The sequence below is a fragment of the Rhipicephalus microplus genome, chromosome X (assembly GCF_043290135.1).
Source record: "Rhipicephalus microplus isolate Deutch F79 chromosome X, USDA_Rmic, whole genome shotgun sequence".
Classification (NCBI taxonomy): Eukaryota; Metazoa; Arthropoda; class Arachnida; order Ixodida; family Ixodidae; genus Rhipicephalus; species Rhipicephalus microplus.
In genome coordinates this window covers 354,522,306-354,535,326 of record NC_134710.1, presented here as the reverse complement: position 1 = coordinate 354,535,326, position 13,021 = coordinate 354,522,306, and the positions used below count along the sequence as shown (strand labels likewise).

General features: G+C 44.0%; 1 protein-coding gene across 1 annotated transcript in view; it reads right to left on the bottom strand.

Annotated features, from left to right (window-relative positions):
• Nucleotides 1-8,156, bottom strand: part of LOC119161143 (nose resistant to fluoxetine protein 6) — a 139,167-nt gene extending 131,011 nt beyond the window's left edge. Inside the window, exon 1 of the mRNA XM_037413495.2 lies at nt 7,491-8,156. Within this exon, the coding sequence (XP_037269392.1) occupies nt 7,491-7,857 (367 nt within the window). The 5' untranslated portion in view covers nt 7,858-8,156. The remainder of the gene's footprint in view (nt 1-7,490) is intronic.
• Nucleotides 8,157-13,021: the final 4,865 nt, after the last annotated feature.

The following is a 13,021-nucleotide window of genomic DNA, read 5'->3' as shown; positions in this document are numbered from 1 at the left end:
GCGTCGTCTGCTCAGCTGCACGCGTGGCTGCACCACGCTGGCGCCGTCAGCGTAGGAGGTGCAGGAATATTGTGAACCAGTGCTGCGCCTCTTCTGCACCTTTTAAAAACGAATGGCAGGGTCCATAGGTCGTCAATTCCGCACCGCTGCAACGATTGGCAAGGTGCACAACCTCGTGCACTGCAGGGTTCATGTGGTGCAGGTGAAATGAACGGACCGTATGCTTCGACTGAAATAGTGCGAGTACAAATATTTATTTTTTCTCTCCCTCTTTTGCGGGGTTACTTCGCGTACAAAGCAAAAAAACCTCGCCTTTGGCTGCACGGCTAGTGTAGAGCGGCACCAAGCGCATTCTCGTATCTGTAGCTGACAGCGAGAAAATAAAAAGTGAATCATTGCTACTACGACTCGCAGTATTGTTCGACTTCAGTTGTTCGCTACAAAATTCAGAAAAGCCATTACACAAATCGCCAGCTTCTAAATATAAAGCACCTGAATGAACGCCTGCATGGGCTGGCTGCGTAAGCATCACCCAAATGGCAGTTATTACGGCTGCCACCTGGCGGCGCTGCCATCTATGAAAATTCTGAATAGGTGGCTTCTTGTAGATTCCTGACCCATCCACGTGACAGCCAGTAATTTTAGTGGTCTAAGTTGCGCTACAGATGGGGCCTGCCCAAACGAAATTCTGCACATCGTGGACAATAGGCGTCACCCTATGACAAGAATAAAACCTCTAAAAAGTTTTTGAGTGAGGCGCGAAACGTTGAATTTTTGCTTGTGAAGAAATAGAAGTGTTTTGTTTTTATATGCTACCTTGGATGGCTTGGTTTCTCGCTAGCCTGTTTCAACTGAAGCCTATTGTAACTGCTGTCATACGAACACTACGGATAACAGTTACAAGTAGTGGTACGGCAGACATAACCACTGTGAGTCTCCTCAGCGTGGTTTTTGCAAAGGAAGGGCTTAGACAGAAGTTTTTTCTGGTGGGGGGTGGGGGGACGTCTTTGAGCTGAAGTGGGGGCCAAGCCGGCAAGTATGCCATGGAGAAAAGCATTTCAGAGAGGGTGGGGGAAAGGGCCCGATGTGCGACCCCCTGCCTACGCCACTGTCGCAAACGGGTAATGTCAAGCGAGACCGACACAAACTCGCAAAATTATATTTTAGATTCGATTGAGTACTTAATAATTCACGCATACAGCACCCACTATAGGCTGAAAAAGAACTGTTTACTTTTAACCTGCAAAATGTACGAGGCAAAAAATGTTGAGCAATAACAGGGAGGGACTAATTTCATCACCAGTCTTTCTCGAAAGTTCATAATGATGTAATCAACAAATATAACCATTACAAAAAAGACATCTTGTGTATGAAATATATGCATATCGAAGGGTGAAAGAACAATGTTTAAAACTTGTAGATGTAAAAAACTATTATTATTATTGTCGAAATATGGGTAATCTTCTCATACTTGCTGCAAAATAGTTCCTGCAATGTTTATTATATTTATCAACTTTTGAACAGACATCTTGCTTCTTTCTCTCTGCAATGGAAGGTATACGTTCTTGGTTATTGAACTACTGAGCCAGCAACGTTGCTCACATGAACACGCAAATATAAACGGTCGGAACATATGCCGTATTTTTACAGTCTAGAGTGAACGAGCAGAGCTTATGCACACATATTTTTTTTCATGACTAAGCGATAAAGTTTTTCTTCAGCGCGTCGTCGAAGTAGTTCTTTTTTGTGTAGATCGTCCACGCATGCGTGCCGGAGTAGATGAGGCACTAAGTTTTGGTGGCCAGAACGAGACGACAGGCGTGAACCAAGGGACATCTGGTGTGTCAAACGTGCCAATGGACTCATCCTCCCCCCCCCTCCCCCGCCTCTAAAGCAGGCCTTCACGACTGCTTAATCACGCGCAGCGGACAAATTTAGAGGCCAAGTATCACAAGTTTCGATTTCTATGATCTCTTCTGTAGGGGTTGTTTGGACTCAGAAAAAACTGATTACAGTTCATTTTTTTAGAAGCGAGGGATGATTTCCTTGTAGCCAGTGAGGATGATTGAGTCTGATATTGTGCGTAATGTTGCATTAAGACAAAATGGCTTCACCAAGTGCCACAGAGTCACATCACATGTAAAAAGCAACCTTGAGCCACAATAACATTGCTAGGGTCTGGTGCATTTGTACAAATAATACACGTTAAATGAACATATTGACTATAATCCATGTGTGGGTCAGAAGTTTCTTTGGAAACATTAATTTGAGATACGAAAAATCCTTATTGTGGATTCCTGTAGTGAAGGCACTAAGTAAAACTTATAATTCTGTAGTAACGGCAAAGGTATCGTCCGTTACTCTTTTCGGTAACGGTAACGTGGTACTTTTTTTGTAGGTAACGTAGGGCGGTAATGCGTTCCTTTTTTGTTAGTTGAACAAGTAATGAATTTACTTTTTTTCGGTAACGAATGCAACAATGGTCATAAGCAATTATGATAAACATTAAGCTTTACGATTCCCTGGAACTTCTAAACCGGAAAGTACGGGAGCACCAACGACAATGATAAGCCATATGTTCAGGGACACACCCAAGGACGTTTTAATTATTGATTTGAGTTAGACAAATAACTGACTGAACAATTACTTTTTAGAGCCTGCAGTAATTGGGTATTTTTCCTATTAGCTCCAAGAGATCAATTTTCAGACGATCATAAAGTTTATTTTTAACTTTGAATAAATTGTATTCAAGCATCAAGCCAACTACCTTTTCAGGTCTGACAATATCCAACTGAGTGCCTGTGAAAAAACAGCTCAAAATGCCATACATGCATGCTCATGTAAAAAAGAAAACAGCATTCGGCATCTTCTTTTTTGAATCCCATTCTATCCTGATTTAAATGTTCCTATAATTCCTAGAACACTTCCCATTCAGTTCAATTGTTTTACAAAGACATAAGCATGGAGAGTATTTGTTCTTATATATTCCACACATGCTGAGATTCTTTTGCTTTTGTCCACAACATCGCCTTAACATAAGGGCAAACTTAAGTGCAGGGGACGTATTAAAAATAACGTAAACATTTAGCGTAAACAAAGATATTACTTTGGAAGTACGTTGCAAACAATAAATCGTAGTAAACAAGCTGGAAAAATATATCACTGAGACCTTTGTAAAATATGAGGCGCCAAAAAAAAAATACCATGTCAGAGAACATTTGAGCTTAGACAAAAATCTTGAGTTTGAAAAATATTCAGAATAAAGCCAGCTATAAATACAAATAAACAGAGAGCCGAGACAGAAAATGTTTGAAGTGAGACAAAAAATCATTATTCAGAGAAATAATATGAGTTGAGCCAGCTAGAAATACAAATATACAGAGAGCCAAGACAGCTTCTTTTAGGCCCGTGGGCTGTGCAACATTAGTGCACGTTAAAAAACACCAGATAGTCAGGCATTCCTAAGCCCTCCACTATGGCGTCTCTCTCCTGATTATATAGAGGTGTGATGAGGTCCCCTCATGCCACTAAGAAGACAACGGAGTCACGGTGAAAACATGCAAGCACGTGCATCCACCTTCACCGTCGCCTCGCTGCACGTGCCCACGTGATACGCGCAAAGGAAGAAAGAACCGGCCACGTTGGCCGGGCAGACAAAACTAGAAGCTCGAGAGATGAAGACGCGTTGGCCTGGCCAGACGTCATCGTTCGGGAGGGCAACATTGCCGGAGGCACCTCGTCGGACGTAAACGCCAGAAAGACTCCGTACACAGCAGTACACAGCACGTCTTCTGCTGCTGCGCCCCCAGCGGACACAACATCTGCAACATCCCGCCTGGCTCTTCTCGTCCGAAAGCATCGACACCACCACGGCTGCTTCGTCAAGCCCCACATGCATGAGCGCGTGGTCTCTTTGAACTGCCTGCTAAAGACGATTTACCATTTTATATTTCTTGCAGTGCTTCGTATTTGAGTTGTTTGTGCCTTCTTGTGTTGAAATATAAGTTTGTGTGCCGTGCTATTTGCGTCCTCTTCCTTGCGGTCCTAGCCAGCGTCTCTCGCACGACTCTTAAAGCCTGCTCCCCGAACCTTTATTATATAACAAGGAGTTTTGAGACGTAAAACCCCAAACAATAATAATTAACTCCTGTTAGGTAAATACTGCTTCTATTAGACCTAGCAAAACAACTGGTGGTGCCGTAGTTTGAATATTTTTTGCATGCAAGTCAGCGTCATCGAACGTAAGTTGAACTTACATCCACACTGGTGGGAACAATCGCTGATACGCCAAAACCACTATAGACGCATGGTGACCACATTGTTGCATTCCTCAGACTTGGTAACATTCCATCGCGCAAGAAAAACTTCGACAACAACTATGCGTAACAGACGCAGCATGAGTCGGAGTACGTAGCAGAGTGCACAGCGTAAGCAAGTGCCATGGCACCGACGAAGCTGGAAAAAACAAACAGCCGGCGGCCCCTGGCGACTCACGCCATGTACAGTACACTTGTCGAGGCACGTAACACTGGTTTAAAAATACGTACTACGCACAGACCTCGTCCCCTGCGCTTGTTGGAGTGCCCTGGCGTTGCTTTGAGTTCTACTCAGGTGGCTTAGTAGCAGCAGAACCAGCTTGAGGACCAGGTTTCAGCCAATGTTTCTATTCTAATTGTACATAAATATTGAATCATGGATCTTAAGGTAAATGATGCATTGAATCCTGTGTTAGTACTGCAGATACTGGAGCACGTCTCGCAAGATGTATAAATGCAGAAAGAGCATACCCAAAAGTATGTGAGATAGTATATATAGTTAAAAGTGAATATATTTTCCATACAGTGCAGCACTATCTAATACAGCATATTTTATTGCCCTTGCTAGTGAGGCCGTGTCACTTCAATGCATCTAAGATAAAAACCAGCCACTGAAACAGCAGTTTTTAGGCATCACTGGTGTACCCACGTCACTTTGACGCACGAAACATGCAAGTTGGTCGGTGACACATCATTTACGTGTGTGTCAATATTCGGCACGTTACTGCTCAGCACATGACGCGTCTTGGTTGCCATGCTTCTAATATAACTGTTGCCCCGCTTACATACTAGATTGTTAAAGTGATAGTCAATTCGTTATGAAGAACGCAATCATGTGTGGTAACATTTTCAGCCTTTCGCAGCGAGCTGGCTTTCACGCTGGCTTGGACCGCAAGGAAGAGGACGCAAATAGCACGGCACACAAACTAGCACGGCACACAATGGCACGGCAAATAGCACATACAAATAGCACGGCACACAATGTTACCAAGTCTGAGGAATGCAACAATGTGGTCACTATGCGTCTATAGTGGTTTTGGCGTATGAGCAATTCTTCCCATCAGTGTGGATGTAAGTTCAACTTACGTTCGATAACAATGACTTGCATGCAAAAAATATTCAAACAACTATGGCACTGCCAATTGTTTTGCTAGGTCTAATAGAAGCAGTATTTACCTAACAGGAGTTAATTATTATTGTTTGGGGTTATACGTCTCAATACTCTTGTTATATAATAAAGGTTCGGGGAGCAGGCTTTAACAGTCGCGCGAGAGACGCTGGCTAGGACCGCAAGGAAGAGGACGCAAATAGCACGGCACACAAACTTATATTTCAACACAAGAGGGCACAAACAACACAAATACAAAGCACTGCAAGCAATATAAAATGGTAAAGCGTCTTTAGCAGGCAGTTCAAAGAGACGACGCGCTCACGCGTGTGGGGCTCGACGAAGCAGCGTGGTGGCGTCGATGCTTTCGGACGAGAAGGGCGAGGCGGGATGTCCCAGATGTGGCGTCTGCTGGGTGCCGGAGCAGAAGACGTGCCGTGTACGGAGTCTTTCTGGTGTTTACGTCCGACGAGGTGCCTCCGGCAATGTTGCCCTCCCGAACGTTCACGTCTGGCCAGGCCAACGCGTCTTCATCTTTCGAGCTTCTGATTCCGTCTGCCCGGCCAACGTGTTCGGTTCTTTCTTCCTTTGCGCGTATCACGTGGGCGCGTGCAGCGAGGCGACGCTGAAGATGGATGCACGTGCTTGCATGTTTTCACCGTGACTCCGTTGTCTTCTTAGCTGCGTGGGGGGACCTCATCACACTCCTATATGATCATGAGAGAGACGCCGTAGTGGAGGGCTTAGGAATGCTTGATGATCTGGTTTTTTTTAACGTGCACTAATATCGCACAGCCGACGGGCCTAAAAGAAGCTGTCTTGGCTCTCTGTATATTTGTATTTCTAGCTGGCTTTATTCACTATATTTTTCTAAATCTTAATTTTTGTGTTATCTCAAACGTTTTCTGACATAGTGTTTTTTTCTATGTCTCATACCTTACAAAGGTCTTAGTGATATACTTTTTCCCAGCTTGTTTACTACGATCGATTCTTTGTAACGTACTTCCGAAGTAATATTTTTGTTTACGCTTAATGCTTACGTTGTTTTTAATACGTTCGCTGCACTTGAGTTAGCCCTTATGTTAAGGCGATGTTGTGGACAAAAGCAAAAGAATCTAAGCGTGCGTGGAATATATAAAAACAAATACTCTGCGTGCTTTGACAAGACTATTTGTTTGCCTAGTTGGTACTTACCAAAAAACATGACTAGGCCGTGAATCAAAGCACATAAACGAAGAAATAGTTTTCCACCTTCGTGTTTCTCCCTTTTGTGTGTGCTTTCAATCGTGGCTGAAGCATGTCTTTCAGTGAGCTAAAGCTTTGCTGTTGTCTCGAAAGTGGTGTTCACGTGTAAGCTTTGAATCTGAATAGTTCTTTGCAGAAGATAGGTATCTCTGTCGTGTTACTTCTTAACGTGCAACTGCTTTTCTTACTATAACTGCGATTGTAGCCATATCGATGAGGCAAATTTGTGTATATTGCAATATTTATGTTTTTTTTCGTACGCTTCGACAAGGGGTTATATGATGGTCGCAGGTGGTTTGCTGAGCCAAACCCTCTCTGTTCGAGGACGGAATACAAATCACATACACGTAATAACATAAAGGCTGAACAATTGACATACGTCAGGCTTTCCAATCAAGCGCGGTACACCGCATCTTAACTGAACAGCTTGGCTTATGTCTCCAGGCATTGTGTAGCCTTCGGTATAAGACTGTATTCCAAAGCTATTTGTGCACAGTTAAATCTTCTTGCATGTCTTCTTAAGGTCTGCTAGACGTTCCTAATGTAAAATTAGGAGGGTCCTTATAAAATATGACCAGGGCTGCTGATCCAATGGTTCTTGTCTTTCAAAGACGAATAAAAAATCAAAGGTAAAAGGAGAAAGAATTATTAAGCGCTCATTTTCTGTTGGTTTCTGTCATTCCAATAGCTTCGCTGTTTTTTTTTTTCGTTACTTAAACAAAGGCCAAAAGAAGGTTCTTCCCCGTACAGTGTGCAGACTGGGCCCACCAATTAACACACGAGATCACAAGTACGCGTGCAACCGTGGCTATAATACTCACGTCTTAACGCCCATGGCTCAAGGTTGCGCAGTCCCCGTACCATCTTCAGGAGGCCGATACTACACTGAGGTGAAACGTCGGCTGTAAGAAGCTTGCGCGTCAGTGCCGGTGAGGACTCGTCGATGCGCTGGCCGATCCATCGCTTGAGCTTGTCGATGAGACTGGGTTCGGGTGTCGGAGTGGCTACGGTCTGGACCACGACCGCAGATTCAGCCGGAAGGACTTCATCCGTCTGCGCGAGTTCACCTGATTGCTGCTGGCAGTGGATACACCGAGCGGTGACCGTGAGTAGGATTACAGCCAGCGCCGTCAGCATTTCGCCGAATCGGCAGGTGTTCGAGCAAGCGCTTCTATTTCGGAAGCGCATGACAGCCAGGCGAGCGTTGACGCAGTGTCGAATCGGCGATTCAGGAGCAATGAAACCGAGTGGGAGATGGTAGGTAGGCTTGTAGTCGGTGTAGTCGGTGCTCGCGCGTTGTGGTCTAACACGAGACTGCACCCATAGCTGCCGTGCACGGCGACGACAAACGACCCTACTCGTGTGTCAGAGACGAGTGCGCCGCGTGAAGTTACGAGCAATCACTCCTATTACTCGTTTACATACTTGTTCTGGCAGCAGTGCCACGCATTTGTTCACACGCACGCACACACATGCACACTCACGCACTCACGGCCCCTGCGAGTGGGTTATGCCTCTCTTATAACCTTGCACGAAGAATAAGAAGGTTGACGCGCGGTCACGGCGATGGGGAGATACTCCGGACCGGCCCACCTCCTTGCGACAGGCCTCTCTTCCCCGCCGGCTCTTGCATGTTTGTTTTTTTCCTCAAGATTCGCTTTTGTGCGATCGGGCCCCTTTCCGCTTTCCCTTTTACGCGCGTGCTTTCGGTATCTCGCAGCTTGCACAGAACAAGAGTGAGGGAATTTGGTACGAGAGCTCTACATGATGGCAGAGATCTGTTCACGTCGTCCGACTCTACAAGGAGAGTGTAAATATACCGTGTTTATCCACGTTCGTAGACTTTTCAAGAATATACTAGATGCGGCCAGTTGATGATATAACACGACTGTCACTCATTATTGCGAAAATAGCTAATAGAGGATAGCTATGGGGCGAAGAAAAAGCAGGGGAAAATACAGCTCTACGTAGGGAAGTTCGAAAAAAAATTCAAGCATGTCATTGCTCCATTGCTCGGTTGCAGTCTTCCTCCAGCACAAAAAATTCCAGTGTTTGTATTCGGTGTTATTTTATTCCGTCAAAAAGGTCATGACTACCACACCGTAGGTTTTACTTTGTTTGTACGTGTAAGTGTTTGTCGAACAGACGATCCTTGAAGAGACTGTGAGCACTTTACATCAAATTACTGATCCTTTATTCTCACAGCGCTTTCGAGAGCTTAGGGTCGATAAAACTGCAGAAGTTTCTGTCCAAGCATTCCAGACATCTTTGCGTCAACGATGAAATATGTGGCTTTGATGTCAAAGTATGTTTGCTAGCATACAACTTTTTTTTTTTGTCGTCGTATCAGCGCATTGTTGATGAGCGCAGAAAAATGAGTGCGTTAAGATATCCCAGGGCGCTATTTGATTTTGTACTCAGTTGAGACATTTTGAAAAAAAAAATAGTGCGTATAATATTGGGGAGTTTCAATGCATGGTGACTTACCATATGACGTAACACCTTTCCTTATACGATGCGTTATAGTGGTCTGCAAAGGCTTACCCACATTGAAGATTTTTATGCGCGATTGAGCCTAATTGTAATGAATAATCATGTAGCATATCACTGTGAGCAGGAAAGTGCTCTCTAAGAGTTTTCAAAAACTCAGTGCCCAAGTAAACATAATTCTCTTAAGCTTATGCTGAGCGCTCTCACACTTACGGTGAGTGTACTGGCCGTCGTAACATTTGCCGTTACTTTTTCTAAGTATTCACTACTAGTGTCTAGCAGCGTAGTCACCACTTGGCAGTGGTGACTACGCTGCTAGACACTCTACTGAATTTCGCTGCTTGTTTCACTACAGATAGCCGTTTGAACCGGAGCTGCATACCGACGGAAGAAGCGATCTTCAACACGTGCAATCGCCGTGGTCAGCGAAAGCACTGAACGATCTTCCTAGGACTGGCTGCCACCAGGAGGCGTGTGGCCTATCATCAGCACTCGGCAATCACTCGGCATCTTGTGATACCACCTTGCTATAAAAGCAGACTACCGGCCACCCGTTCTTTCACTTGGCAGTGGTGACTACGCTGCTAGACACTCTACTGAATTTCGCTGCTTGTTTCACTACAGATAGCCGTTTGAACCGGAGCTGCATACCGACGGAAGAAGCGATCTTCAACACGTGCAATCGCCGTGGTCAGCGAAAGCACTGAACGATCTTCCTAGGACTGGCTGCCACCAGGAGGCGTGTGGCCTATCATCAGCACTCGGCAATCACTCGGCATCTTGTGATACCACCTTGCTATAAAAGCAGACTACCGGCCACCCGTTCTTTCACTTGGCAGTGGTGACTACGCTGCTAGACACTCTACTGAATTTCGCTGCTTGTTTCACTACAGATAGCCGTTTGAACCGGAGCTGCATACCGACGGAAGAAGCGATCTTCAACACGTGCAATCGCCGTGGTCAGCGAAAGCACTGAACGATCTTCCTAGGACTGGCTGCCACCAGGAGGCGTGTGGCCTATCATCAGCACTCGGCAATCACTCGGCATCTTGTGATACCACCTTGCTATAAAAGCAGACTACCGGCCACCCGTTCTTTCACTTGGCAGTGGTGACTACGCTGCTAGACACTCTACTGAATTTCGCTGCTTGTTTCACTACAGATAGCCGTTTGAACCGGAGCTGCATACCGACGGAAGAAGCGATCTTCAACACGTGCAATCGCCGTGGTCAGCGAAAGCACTGAACGATCTTCCTAGGACTGGCTGCCACCAGGAGGCGTGTGGCCTATCATCAGCACTCGGCAATCACTCGGCATCTTGTGATACCACCTTGCTATAAAAGCAGACTACCGGCCACCCGTTTCTTTCACTTGGCAGTGGTGACTACGCTGCTAGACACTCTACTGAATTTCGCTGCTTGTTTCACTACAGGTTAGTGCAGTTTTGTACAGTTACATTTATATGGTGTCGTCACCACTGCCAAGTTTTCAATTTTTTGATTTTGTGATTTTTTGCCTGTTTTGCGCGCTTGTTACTGAATATTAGGCTTATTGATATGGCTAAGGAACTAGCGAAGCTCAAAGAAGAAATGAGGACTGAATTGCTTAAAGAAATTAGGCAGGAATTCAAGTTTTTCAAAGAATCACTGGAGCGTGATCTCAGGAATGAGATACGGGATGTGCGCACTGAGCAACGCCAGATGAGCCAGAGCATTGACTTCTCGCTTGAATCGGTCGAAGAACTGAAACAGAACCTTGCTTCTGAAATTTCAAAGAATACTAGTCTGGCGAAGGAAAATGATGAACTACGCACAAAATGTGCAGCATTGGAAAAAAAAGCATCAGAACTTGAAAGGAGGCTAACGAATTCGGAGCAATACTCGCGAAATACGAACCTCGAAATCCAGGGTGTCGTCAAGAAAGAAAATGAGGACCTTTCTACTATTCTGTCTGAAATAGGCAAGGCAATTCATGAGCCTATCAGTTCATCTGACGTCGAGTGTTGTCACCGTGTTCCAACTCGCAACCCAGAGAAAACAAACATCATTGTACAGTTTAAATCCAGAGCTAAACGCGACGCTGCTCTGAAAAAAGCAAAGAAAACAAGGATCACAAACAGAGACTTGGGGTTAGAATCCACTTGTCCCGTTTACGTGAACGAGCATCTTTGCCCATCACTAAAGAGGCTGCTTGGTATGGCAGTGAAAAGGAAATATGAGCACAAATGGAAATCTGTATGGAGCAGCAACGGAAAAATCTATGCAAGGGAAAATGATGGTGGTGATGTTGTGCAGATCTCGGAAGAACGTGATCTTGCTAAGATTACTTCAATTATTTCTGGTACCACACAAACCACTTCCTAAGAACCACCATGGAATATCACGATTTCATCTTACCGCATCAATTACACTTTCAGAAAAATTCCAGTACTTCCGTGCTGCACTTGAATGCTCGATCAGCAGCCAATAAACAAGAAAATATTAGCAACTTGTTAAATCTGTTCTATTTTAAGTTCGATATCATCATGCTAACAGAAACATGGTATCAGGACAGCAATTCTCGGCTGTACCTAGATGGCTATGCTGAGTACGTTTTAAATCGAATTGATAAACGTGGAGGTGGCGTTGCAATTTATATTGCATCAGGACAAAAATATGAACTCTTAGCAGATTTTTGTAAAACAACTTGCGACTATGAAATGTTAACACTTCAACATTTGTCTGACATAATTTCGGTGGTGTATCGCCCGCCTAATGGAAATGTTTTCAAATTTATGAGTTTCTTTGATAATTTACTGGAATATGTTGCTGCTAACGAATTTAGACTTGTATGCGGGGGAGACACTAACATAAATTTTCTTGTAAACAGTGCTGTCTCAGTAGATTTTACACATAGACTTAGTTCTGGTGGCTTTGTCAACCTAATTAACACCCCAACTCGTGTAACACTGTCTTCGTCTACATGTCTTGACATTCTGATTACGAATATTGACACTGTAGTAGAGCATACTGGAACAGTGACATCAGACGTCAGTGATCATTGCCCTGTATTTATGACGTATTGTGCGAATGCTAAAAAAACTTTTTCTAAATCAAATGTGTTCGCAATACAAGATTTAAGCGAGAAAAACATGGATCTTTTTAAGCATGATATTTCCAAATATGACTGGTCTTTCTTATATGAAATAAGTGATGTAAATGTCGCGTATTCGAAGTTTCTTTCTGCGTTCCTGCAAATTTACAATCTACATTTTCCTTTCAAGAAATTGAGACAGACTAGAAAGATAAGAAAACCCTGGATTACGCAAGAACTTTTTAAAATGATAAAACACAAAGATAAATTGTACCATAGTTTTCTTGCTACACGTTCGCCTGAGGTGCTGATAATGTTTAAAAAGTATCGAAACAAACTGAATGCGCAACTCAGGCGTGCCAGGATTGCTTATCATGAGCGTATGTTTACAGACGCCACGGGTAAACATCCTGATATCTTGTGGAACATAATAAATAAGGTTCTTGGTCGCGAGAAACATTCTGCCGCGCCGGAGAAGTTAATCCACAATAAAACCGAAATCTCTGGTTTAGCACTTGCTAATCACTTTAATGAGTACTTTGCAAGCATAAGCGCGGTACAACAGCCACAACAAGCTCCACCAAATACATCATCGTTTCTTTCCACTCCTAATAGCTTATTTTTAAATCCCACTAATGAATATGAAGTATTTACCACATTTAAGAATCTTAAGAATAGTAAAGCTCTCGATATAGATGACATACAGATAAAGCCTGTGAAGTATGTATTAGAATACATTGCTCCAGCTTTAACACACATCTTTAATTTGGCTTTACAGTATGGAATTTTC